At 49.9% G+C, this 12,665-nt stretch overlaps 1 protein-coding gene across 1 annotated transcript in view; it reads left to right on the top strand.

The window, feature by feature from the left end:
* Positions 1-329: 329 nt before the first annotated feature.
* CUNH4orf45 (chromosome unknown C4orf45 homolog) overlaps positions 330-12,665 on the top strand; it is a 37,840-nt gene continuing 25,504 nt past the window's right edge. Inside the window, exons 1-2 of the mRNA XM_012517898.1 lie at positions 330-438; positions 1,891-2,123. Coding sequence (XP_012373352.1) covers positions 330-438; positions 1,891-2,123 — 342 coding nt within the window. The remainder of the gene's footprint in view (positions 439-1,890; positions 2,124-12,665) is intronic.

The following is a 12,665-nucleotide window of genomic DNA, read 5'->3' as shown; positions in this document are numbered from 1 at the left end:
AGCTCTCACTAGACGCTCCACCCCCTCACTGGATCTCGGACTCCCTACTGGGAACAAATGCATTTTTGTTCTAAGTTATCCAATCAGAGACATTTTGTTAGAGCAACACAACGTTTGCTAGCAAATGATGTCTCTGTGTACGTAGTTTGTGGCAGGCTACAGAGTGCACTCACGTTTACTGCAGTGCATCAGGTGACAAAACTGTAAGGCTAACTGAAACATATGAAGGGACACGTGCCCCCAATCTTTCAGTGCCTGCGGGCTGCATGTGGGTCAACAGGGAGAGGAGATAGCATACGTGTTAGGGTAAGACGCTGCAGCCTGTGCCCATGGCGTCTCGGCCCTGTGCCCTGCTCCTGGGAGGCACGGTCAGCTCCAGCTTGGACAGCGACTACCAAACAAATGACAAGTGCTGCGCCAAAGCCTTCATGTCGGGATGTGCTGCGTGCCAAATCAGCGAGCTTTGGGCAGTGAGTGCCAAGGTGCAACTGTCCTGACGCCGAGCGGCAGTGCAGGCTCTTTGTGACACTTGGGCAAGTGCCACAAGTGGTGGCTCTAAGTATCTGGGAGGAGGATCCCCCTGCCCACCATGCACGCTCAAGCAGCATTTGATGGGACTGGGAGGGGCTGCCCTGAATTCCAGGGAGACCAGTTCAGAGCTCAGCGCCCCCACCTGCACCCTCGCCATTTAGAGGAGGCTAGTGAGTGGAGGAGTCCTCAGCATCTCTCAGCTGGCGAGAGAACCGCTTTCCACACTCTATTCTTTTTACCAAAGTGGTTCTGTGCTGGCAAAAACCCGAAGCCACCACATGCTCATCAGGAAAATCGCAACTCCAGGACACAGCGGTGGGAAGCTGTGAATCGCGGTCTCTGGCCTGCTCCTGGGAAGCAGTGAGGCCGCCCTGAGCTCGGCCCAGGGCCCAGGGTGGCATGGAGCCCAGGTCCCCGTGGCAGGCAGTGCGCTGGCTTCTCGCCCACTAGACTTGCAGACCCCGAGCAGTAGCGAGACACAGCACCCAGGCCCAGGGAGCCAGGGCCGCCGGGGCTGCAGGACAGCTGCTCCTGCCCCGCAGTCTCCAGTCAACTTTTGGGATGAAAATAGTAAGGAAACTCTTCCTCTGTCGCCCTCCCCAGAGTGTCCTGCCCCACCTCGGCCTGGGGCTTCGGACCGTCTTCCTGGGCCGCTAACCCCAACTCCGTGTCTGTTCATAGCCACCAATCTATTCAGAGAAAGTCTTAGCAGCCCTCGGCCCCGGCATCGCCCTCCTTAAGGGCCAGGTCTCCCTCAGGGCCTTCCCAGACTGCTCCATGCTGCTTGTGTCCTCCACCTTCACATCCCACTATTTTTGTTCATTGTTTTACATTTAAAATACCAAACTTTATTAAACACCCTCAGCTGGGGCCACCATCTGTTCCAACTGTCCTCACCTAGTAACTTTCTCGATTTGCCACTTGATTGTAATACTCTTATGGAGCATTCCACTCGCATTTCAGGTTTCATCTAAACGAAACAGTGAGGGTCGGAAGGCTCCTCCTGCAAACCTGGGCCCTGCACGCCAAGCACCAACTTGCTCACAAACAAAGCAGTGTCGCGGGGGTGCAGACCGACCCTCAATGCGGCCTGTGGGTGTGGAGAGCTCAGGAACTGAGGCTCTGGCCAAATAACGAAGCTCTGACGTCCGCACTCACTTTTTTCAGACAGGGAAACGCCCCCACCTCACTGGGGTAGAGGCAAGGACCAGTGGGGCTGTCCTGCCCGAAAGCTCAGATGGACCTACGCACGCTGCAGGAGTTCCATAAGCATCAGCCATAGCTCCTCCCCACTTTCCAGAGTATCTTGTGACACAGCATGGGGAACCCTTTACTAAGATGCTTTTCTGTCTCTCAAAGGTCCGGATTACAAAAGGGACCACTTACCTAAAGTTCAGCAACACACCTCGTACATAGGAGAAAAGAGTCCAGAGTCAGAAAAGACGGGAGACCTCCTGTACCTATGGAGACCTGCCTCAGACCGAAGTGTGCCAGCCAAGTACAAGCACGAATACGTCGGGGAGGTCGGCTGGGGCATCCCCAAGTACAACTTCATCAACAAGTCAAGGCGCGCGAGTGGCTTCCATATCAAGGTATTGCTGGGAAACCTAGGCTGTTCATGGTATCATGTTTCCTGGTTTAAAGTCTGAGGTCGCTTCCACACATGATGTCAGGGATCTGCGAAAGGATGGGCTTTGAGTTCTGGAGAAAGATAGATGTGTGAACTGTGCACTTGCTACCACGGTGCCCTCAGTCCCTCTTAGTCCAGGGAGGAAGACAAAGGCGCATGCACCCCTGCAGCATCAGCGTGTGGCCATGGGCTGCAGTTACAGCAGCACCTGTGCTGAGGTCCTCACCCTGGCATGGCTTCTGGGGCAGGTGGAGTGGAGGAACCCGTGTGGGTGGAACCCACAGGGCAGGGCAGGAATCGCAGGCCTCCAAACGCCACAGTTCTCAGTGTGCGGCCCAGTCCTGCTGGGCAGTCGGTCTCCCAGGCACCTGGTCCCATCTCCTCTTGGGGACGTGGTCCACACCCGTGTCTGCAGAGAACACAAGGATTTTAGAAGGCAAAGTGGAAAATTCAGATACCTTCTTCCAGCGGGCCTTTGAAGGGCCTGAAAGCTGCACGTTATGCGATAGCCAGGCTTCCTCGGATTCTGAGGGCTGTACGGTATGGTCTCCCACTTGTAAGGATTAACAAGAGAAAAACCTTTGGCAGGCCCGGCCTTGGGACCGACAGGGGCAGGGCTGGAAGCTCAGACTGGGCTGGGCAAGCGCAGGGTCCTGAGTTGAATCCCCAGTACTGGAAAAAAAAAAAAAAAAAAGTCAACGTGGCTCCTACAACGTGGGGGAAGGCCCAGGCTGGTGAAGCTGGGCTTCACCTGGGGCTAGCCCTGTGATGCATGCAAATGAGTTTGCCCCTCTGTGGCCCTTGTTGCAAGATTCTGGATTCCTGTCTCAGTTCTGCACCTCGGAGCTCTGCGTAGCTTGGTCACTGTCCCTACTTCAGGTGGGCATGGTGCAGCACACTCCTGTAATCCCAGCTCTCTTGGAGGCTGAGGCAAGGAGGATTACAATTTTGAGCCCCACCTGGGCTAATTTTCCTTCGGCACCCAGGTGTGTCCCACTCTCCGTCCTGGGACGGTGCTGGGCTGTTATTTGAGTCTGGTCTTGTACTTCCATTCCGTCTAGACCCGCTGCCCTAGGCAGCAACTCCAGCAGTCAGACCCGGCGGGAGACCTGGTCCTGCATGTGCAGTCTGCCAGTGCTGCCGCCTGCTGAACAGCCTGGGACAGGAGCGTGGTGGGCTCTGCCGTGCGTGTCACGCGCGGAGTGCCTCGTGCCTCCCTGTTCTGTCCCTGGTGCCCAACTTTCTCTGCCTCTGGCCCGACCCTGGCACTCCTTGTCCCACGAACACAGACTCGTGTCTGCAGGGTTTTACAGCTCTAACAGCTGCTCTTTCTAACTTACGGCTCCAGACCAGTGCTGCAGGGCCTCTGTGAGCTCGAGGTGGAAGGCAGGGCAGCTGGGGCCAGCCTCTCTCCGCGCAGGAAGGAGCGCCTTCTGCACCCGCTGGCTTCTGGCAGGAAGATCACAGCTTCCACGCAGGGTGACTCCTGAGAAAATTCCCCCCACATAGCCCGGCTCAGTTAAAAAAAAAAAGAAGAAGAAGAAAAGAAAAAAATTCACAAGCTAGGCTTTCTTTTCTGAATTTTTGTGTGTTTAGACATTTCCTTCTTACTGTTACAAGGCCATAAGAATGCGTGTGTACGTGGAAACAGTGGTAATAATTCCTGTGGTTTCGACCCCCAGCTAACTGAGAAGCTTTCTTATTTTTTCTTTTTTGGGTATTTGATGACTTCTTCTAATGGCCTCTCAGCCAGTCACGTCTCATTGTCCCAGCCTGTCTTTAATCCAGACCTCAGCAGGGTTGGTGACTCCCTGATGCCATTTTCTGCTCAACATGGCAAAATGATTGAAGTCATTTGCTTTTCCCAAGAAATGATGTCATGTGGACTCAGTCACTAACTCTTCACTGGCCTAACCCCAAAGACAATATTAAATCAATCAATCCTGATATACATGTGGCAACTAATACATTACACTGTAAACAGCTTTTAAAACTCCAAGCAAAACCGTGGACATCATTCATACATCCATATGTGATATAGTAACTACCATTTAGAGGCTTTGACACTTCTGCATCGTTTTTAACTGCCACAGCTCTGCCATCATGCACTGGAGGCGTCTGTGGTTCCTGGACATTTGAAGCGATTTCCAAGGAGATGTTGAATTTTGCAGGGGTTGGCGGGGTGAGCTCGCTCTCAGTGCTGTGGCTTCTTAGAGATTCTTCTCACTGTGACTTTGTCTACACAAGAAAAACACAAAAGAGCTGCAGTGGAAGGCGTGTCGGTGAGGGCAGCCTGGCGCTGGCCCTGGCTACCGGGGGGAAGTGGAGCCACAGCGGGTGAGCTCGTGCTCTGAGGCTGCACAGCGTGACAGCGGCGAGATTCAGACAGCTGAGTGGGTTCCAGTTGGGACCAGGGGCCAGTTTCTCTCTGAAGTCACTGTCCTGTAAAACAGGTGCGAGGGTTTGTGTGATGTCTCCCCAAAGCCTCATGAGGTCACAAGGGCTTCTGGGGCTGGCTGGATAGAGAGTGGGGATGGACTGGAGGTGCAGTGCTGTGATAAAAAGTGGCAATTGCTGGATCGGTCCTGATTCGATCGGATCGGCACCACCCTGATCCTGGTGGCTGCAAGCAATATAAGGGGCGGAAAGAGGCGTGTCTCTTCTGTCTCCATTGTGCTTTTGCCGTCTTCCACCACCATGGCCTGTGGCTGTGCCACCCCACCTTTGAGCCAGCGATCATGGATTAAAACCCCTATAAACTGTGAACTAAGTAGACTTGCCCCCTTTATCTTTGGCTGTCGGGCACTTTGTCCTGGTGATGAGGAAGACAGCTAACAGCAGCATCTGCAGGGCCACTCCAGTCGCCTCCTCCAGTAAAGCAAGTTTCCGGCTCCTCGGGATTCGTCCAGCTTCGAACACAGTCTCTTTCATTTAGAATAATGAAGACACTAAGAGGTAGCACCCATGAAATTGCTGTAGCACAGCCTGGTAATTTTAAGCCAAACCCGTAGGGGGTGTCCTCCCCTTCGACAGATGCACTCCCAAGGGCAGCGCTGCCAGTGTGGAGTTGCTTAGTGTGGATTATTATAGACACCAAAGTATATTGCAGAATTGTTGCAGGACTTTCCTCATCCTACTTACGTTCGGGCTCATTTAGAGCAATCACTAAAACCGCCACGAGTTTTGAGTTTCATAAAACAATCCAAATTTCTAGATGTTATTATCCATGTAGGAGATCCCCCCCCCCCTGCAGAACCAGGGATTGGACTCAGGCCCTTGCGCTTGCCAGGGAAGCGCTTATTCTACTGAACCATCTTCCCAGCCCCTAACATAGGGGATTTAAAAAGATAATAATGCTTCACTTTTTTGCCCAAACTGTGAAAGCAAAATAAAAAATAGCTTTTCTAATGTTAGGTATGTGCTCTCTTCCTAGATGAGTAGGCCTCGTTCTCACTTCTAACTGCTTATGGTTGTCCGCGTCCAAACAGTTCGTGGTTCGATATAGAAATATTCACATTAGCACCTTTCCTTCTTCGGCGCCCTATGAAACAATGCGTCTCCCAGGACTCCTGAGGAGTGCGGCACCGTGTGCTGCCACCTGTGAGGCTGCTTGTGTCGAGGTCCAACCTCAGCCTGCAGGGAGCAACCTGAGAAGACAGGAAAGTGGGCAAGGAAGAAAAAAGACAGAGACGTAGTGCGGCTAGGAGGGAAGAAGAGCGTGTCTCTTCAATCTGAGCAAAATCAGTAGCCTTTGTTCATACATGAAGGGCTGAAGAAACTTTCTTTATGAAAAGATCAACTGATGCATGTGGCTTTTCCTCTCCAAGTGAGACACAGTCTAAATTTTGATCGATATGAGTACCCGGTGTCCCCAAGGAGTAGACATGGAACTCAATCAACCTTTGCTCTTTCTGTTCTGAATATTTCTGCCCTAGGACTTGCTAAGCCCTCGAGGTATTTTCTCACTGCCTCAAGATCTTGCCTGCAAGCTTCCTTGGTATTGTTCAAGACCCTTGGCTTAGGCTCATCCCTGTCTGCAGGCTAAGAAGGTAGGGGGAGGGAGGGGTAAGGAGTCAATCTCTGTAAGAACCTTGTGCACCTGTTCTTACTACACCAAGACCCGGGTGGTCAACTGTGCGCCCTCCTCATGCCAGTCGGAAGCCCAAGAGCCCAGGGGACCATAAAGGCACATCCCCATGAGGCTCTGCCTTGCAGGCCCTCCAAGCCTGACGTGACTTTGTCAGTAGTCAGGCAGTAGAGGGCTCTCCATACATTTGTTTCTTCCTTGAAAATAGCATAGTAACACTATATTGATCTCCTTTTACCCCAATATTATGTCCCCCATCTTGCAAAGCTTAGCTTTATACTTCTTCAAGTAACGTGAAGGAAGTCGCTTCCATATAAAATCTCAGTCCACCCTGAACTTCCAGAAAATAAGAGTTCAGGGTTGATGCTTGCATTCTCTGAGAGACCCTTGGAGGAAGAAGGGCTGCACCCTCGGCCCCACATCCAGAGCGGCTCTAGGAAGAAGAGAGCGCCTGGACCTGGATGGGCAAGGGGCCGAGAGCCGGTCCTGCCGCTGCGCGTGTGTGTGGAGTCATCGTGTGGGGGGCGGCCAGCAGGTGCCAAGTTGCGGCAGGCTGGGCAAAGCGTTTTGGGTGACTGTAGACAGCCGCGATGCATTGGATATTTCAAAACTCTGGAAGCAAGGGGCTTGAACGTTCTCATCTAAAGAAACGGAAAATGTTAAGGACTGTGCTCAGCCTGATTTAAAGGCCGTGCAGTATGTGCGCATAGAGCATTACGCTGGGGACACACTAACACGCACAACTTTTGTATTCCTAAACTATCAGTTAAAAACACAATTTTTCAAATGTTGAGAAACTTTTAAAACATAAGTTACCAAAGAACACTAGGCTGAGCAGCTGGAGACATCGCTGCACCGGACAGTGCCCACATGGCCGGCCCTCTGCCACACACGGCACTCTCTGTCTAGCAAGGAGGCTGTGTGGCAACTGGAAAACCACGAAAGTTCATATTTTTTAGGATGTGGAAATATGGGCGGGGGGGGGTGGAGAACCAGTGCCATGTGAAACCTGGTGGGTGATTTTATCCCTTAATTAAGGAAAGCTAAAAACGCCCCAAGGTGCTTATTAACTTTACAGGGCTGACGTGACATCTCCGTATGTCTCCCTGAAAATGTCACCTTTCACTAAAACAAAAAAATCAAGCTTCTTAGGGTGACTAAGTATCTTACAGGCAATGACAAGGACACATCCAGTGAAGAAGTAGGGCTGTCCAGGCAGAGGCAGTAACACCGCGGCCAGACTGCGGTCCGTGCGAGCGAGGGCCGTGAGAACGCTGAGGCAGCGGGCGGCAGGTGGGTAAAGCACACAGCGCACCTGCTCCCAGCCCGAGCCTCGATCCTGGCGTTTCAGATCACCTGTGGTCCTTAAACCATTATAAATTCATGATGATGACTTTCCCCGCTGTTCATGCGCAATGTTGCAAGCTATATTGACAAGAATGTGTAAAATGCAGAACTTATGAGACCAGGAATCTAAAGAGACTTATTCCTTCCCAAGACTGAATCTAGGAAATCAAGGAAAACTTCATGGAGAAAGCTAGAAAAATTTGTTTAATATAGGGAGCCCCTGAGCTGGGTCTAGGTCCGCAGAAGGCAGCTGTGGAAATGCTGCCGCAGGGCTGCAGGCGGCTCCTCCCGGGGCAGGGCTCCCAGCAAGGCTGCTTTGCTGTTACTCTTCTGTGTTTAGTGTAGCTCTTGGCAGCAAGGGAGGTTCGTAGTCCCAGGCCACATTCTAAGTGGCTTTAAGCCACTGGAGGTCTGTCTCTGTCACTTTCTCATAACTGGAACAAAATACCTACCATCCACAAGTTAGTGGAAAAAAGATTTATTTAGCTCAGTGTGTAGTGGGTTTGGTGCATAGTTGGCTGGCTCCAAGGTTGGGTGACCTGGCAGAGGGGGACAGCCCATGGCAGGAGGCAGCACACAAAGTCAAGGGAGGCAGCGAGATGAATAGCATACATATGGTATCCCTTGAGAAGAAATACACTTAATGACCTAAATCCACCTCCCAAATCACAAACAGTTGTAAACATCCGTGGACTGACCCAGTGTCACACAGCCATGGTCGGGTCGCCTCCCCAGAGCCCCCTCCATGAGCACATGCAGCTTTGGAGAGACATGTAGATTAAGCCCTACCCAGGTCCAGGATCTTTATATCTGACTTTTCCACTGACAGCGCCCACCAGCACTCGCTGGCCCACCTCCCAGCGCTTGGCCTCGGGTGGATAACTATCCCAGAAGGGTGAGAATGGGAATGAAAGGTGCCCTGGCTCGGCGTGGAAGCGTGGGCCTGCTAGTCCAGCACTTGGATTGCCCCATGAGTTCAAGGCCAGCCTGGACTATATAAATAACAACACGTGGTCTCAAAGAACAAAAGAAAAAAAGGTGCTTTTTTCTCTCATGCTGTCTTTGTTGAGACCAAGTCACGAATGGAGAGGAATGGATTCTCATGTGCATCAGACCAGCAGTTATTCTGCCCCCAAGCTTATTCAGTAAGATCATTTGAGAACTCTTTCCTCCTTTCTTTTTTTAAACTTAGATACACTGATACTGCTCATGATGCCTGAGTTAGAGAGCTAATTGGACAAGCAGGTTGGGGGAAGCTCACTTTGTAATCTCAGCACTAACAGCAGCAAGCACTTTGGAAAATTCCAAGGGTGAGCAGCTGTGTTTCAGAGACATGGGACGCTCTTGGCTGGCTTTCCCGTCCTCGAAGCACCAACTGAGCAGCTGCTGGGCGGGTGTGGGGACCACTTAGCCTGCACACGTCCCAGCAGTCCCTGCAAACGCAGCTCCGCAGAATGAACTCTGGTCTTTCTTGAAAGGAAAACCCCAGCTTCTCGAATTATAGATTGAATAAGGAAAATGCTTATTTCCCTGAAGGAGGAGGGCAGGGAATCAGAATGCCGCCTTTCCCGTGAGCACGGGCAAGGCCACTAGCATCACACTGCTCTTGCGGGCAAGCCTGTTTGTGACCTGAGTAAGAACACTGACCAGCGCCCAGGGCCAGCTGGAGGGCTGCTCCATTCCCCTCCTTGCTCGTGCCCAGCCCACCCCTTCTTCCTCTTCTGTTACAGTGCCTGCTTTCCCAACTATAATGGGGTGACACCACTTTTTTGAGGGGGCAGTGGATCATCCGAGCAGCAGCTGCCCCTCCGCTCTGGCGTGCATCTGGGTCTGCGCTGCCACCCCGCCTGTCTGAGCTGCAAGGAAGGCCCAAGCTCATCTACTCCAGTCTGCATGTGACTGCATCGCGGGTGGCCCAGCCAGCTAACCACACTGCCTCTCCACTGGCTTTGGTGCCCAATGCCGACTCGTCCTGGGCTTTGCAGGGCTTACCCTGTCAGGCTAAGCTCTTCCGAAAGTCAACTGATTTGGGGCCTAATTCCAGAGGCCAAAGCTCTTCACAGCAGTGGGTGACTCTGGGAGAAACAGCTGAGCAAGAGGAGACTGTCTGCTCGGTCTGCCACAGTTGGCACTTCAGGGGTTAAGACTCAGGGGTGGGGAGATAGCTCAGGGGGTCTAAGCACCTGCCTGGCAAGCATAGGGACCTGGGTTCGATCCCCAGTACCACATGCCTTGCTGGCCACTAAGACCGGGCGTGGTGGCACACACCTGTAATCCCAGCGGTGGGGAGACTGAGACAAGAGGATCAATATGAGTCTGAGCTGTGTAGAGACCTGGTAAGGAAGATGGAAAGAAAGATTCAGCAGTGGAACTGGATACAAAGTCAACACAGAAAAATCAATAGCATTCCTGTACACAAGCAACAAACTCACTGAGAAAGGAATCAGGGAAACAACTCCCTTTCACAACAACATCCAGAAAATGTTGGATGTTTTTTGGCTCATTCAGGATGCCTTAATGCCAGGTCTGGTAAGGCATGAGGATCTGTAGAAAAATGAATACTGAGGAATCAATCTAACAAAGGAAGTAAAAGATCTATACATTGAATTATTGAAACTGTCCTACCAATTTGATTTGAAACGGTCTCATTGCTATTTGTTTCTCAATAAAATTATGGGGAAAAACACTACATTTTTAAAACAAAAAAATCTATACATTGAAAATTACAGTACCCTGACAAAGAAACCAAAGAGGATTTCAGAAAATGGAAGGATACTCCTTGCTCGTGGGTAGGAAGAACCAACATTGTGAAAATGGCCACACTCCCAAAACTGCTATACAACTTTAATGCAATCCGAATCAAAATCCTATTAGCATACCTCAAAGAACTAGAGAAAACATTCCTAAAATTCATATGGAACTGGAGAAGACCTAGCAAAGAGCAATCCTGGGCAACAAAGGCAAGGCAGGAGGCATTACAATCCCTGGTTTAAAATTATACTACACAGCTACTGTGATTTAAAAAAAAAAAACAACAAAACTCAGATGTGAAGATCAGTAGAACAGATTAGAAGATGCGGGGCAACTACAAACACACTCTCAACCGCCTTATCTATGACAAAAGGGCCAAGCACGTTCGCTGGAACGAAGACAGCCTCTTTAATAAATGGTGCTGGAAAAACTGGCTTTCCACATGCCAAAGGCTAAAATTAGATCTATATCTATCATCATGCACTAACCTAAAGAATGGATTCAAGATCTAATATTGAAACAAGAACACTGAACTACTGGAAGAGAAAGTAGGTAGAAACCTGAAGACATAGGGGTAGGCAGAGAATTCATGAACGAAACCCAAACATTATGGAAAACACTTCAAAGAATCAACAACTGGGTCTCATCTTACTGAAAACATTTTGCACATTAAAAAAAAAAATCACCAACAGAGTAAAAAGAAAACCCATAAATTGGGGGGAAAAGATGTTAGCCAACTGTCCCTCAGACAAAGGACCTCTGTGTAGAACATGCAAAGAATTTTCAAAAAAAAAAAAAATCAGGCCCCCAAAATTCAAAGACCCAATCCAAAAATGGGCATCTGAGATAAAAACACTCTTGTCAGATGAAGTACAAATGGCAAATAAATCTATGAAAAAATGTTCATCATTGACCACTTGAGAAATGCAAATTAAGACAACACTGAGATTCCATCTCACCCCAGAAAGAATGGCTGTCTATGCAGTAGAATGAGCATTGTTAATTTTCTGTTCTTGTCCTGAAATTCAGTACCACTTTTATTGTTCTATGTTGCTTTGTTTCTGACTTTGTTCTTGCTATTTGTTTTTGTTTTCTCTTTAAAATAGAAAAAAATAAATCAACCTATACCAAACGCTGGTGGGGCTGTGGGGAGAAAGGAGCCCTTCTCCACTGTAGGTGGGATTGTAGACTGGCACAGCCACTGTAGAAATCAGTGTGGAGACTCCTCAAGAAACCAGTGTGACAGGCCCCACTCAGCCCAGCTATTCCCCTCCTAGCTATTTCCCAGAACTGAAAACATTACACGCCAGTGATGAATGCGCACCTATATTCACCGCAGCACAATTTGTCATAGCTAATGTTGGAAACAACCCAGATGCCCATCAACCGAGGAATGGATAAAAAGTTGTGGTATTTGTACACATGGAATATTATTCAGCTATAAAGAAAGATACCTTCGAGGCTTTTCAGGTAAATGGATGCAACCAGAGATCATACTCATAAGTGAAATAACTCAGACGCACGTACGCAAACATTGTATTGTCTCACTAGAGTAAGAAAGTGAGAGAGCAAATAAGGTCCAAAAAGTACAGTAGACTGTGAAAGGGAAAGAAGGAGCTCAACAGGAAAGAACTGGGTTGGGAGAAAGGAGAAAAGAACGAAGGGGGGAAAATACCCCCCCCCTCATAGCCTCGGTAATTGTGCTGCTAATTTCTATTAGTTCATTGAAAGGAAGTTAGTGCTTATGCTGTTTGACCCATCCTGCATGCGTATGGCTGGTAATCTGCTTTGAGGATAACAATATGTGACACAATAACCACTGTTAATTTCCTATGGTCTTCTTTTGAAATTCTGTATCATTTTTTTTTCTCTTTAAAATAAAAAAAATAAAAAGAGGTGGGTACATGCGCCCGGCGCGCTCGCCAGCTGCGCCCACCAGCGCGCTTGGCCTGGGTCCTGCGGACCCCTCCGCCCACCGGCCGGATTAGAAATGCCATCATCTCCCCCCACCCTTGAAACGCGACGACGACCGACACTGCTCTCTATTTGGGCCCTCCTCAGAAAGCGCGAACAGCGAGCCCTAAGAGCTCCAACGTCATTTTATTTGTGGCAAGTTGATGAACTACCTCGGGTTATTTTAAATTCAGCAGTTGAAAAACAAAAAAGACCAGGGTATGTGTGGGGCGGGGTGTCCAGCGAGGACGGCGGGAAGCGAAGCGGGCCCTGCCGTGTAGAACGCTTGCTCTAAACGGGGCCATTTTCCAGAAAGAGCCGTTTTGTCTCTACCCTGCTCTGAACATAAAATCACACTTCAAACGC

Source organism: Octodon degus, unplaced genomic scaffold, assembly GCF_000260255.1.
Source record: "Octodon degus isolate 3935 unplaced genomic scaffold, OctDeg1.0 scaffold00228, whole genome shotgun sequence".
NCBI classification, from domain to species: domain Eukaryota; kingdom Metazoa; phylum Chordata; class Mammalia; order Rodentia; family Octodontidae; genus Octodon; species Octodon degus.
This window is presented reverse-complemented; position numbering and strand designations above follow the sequence as displayed.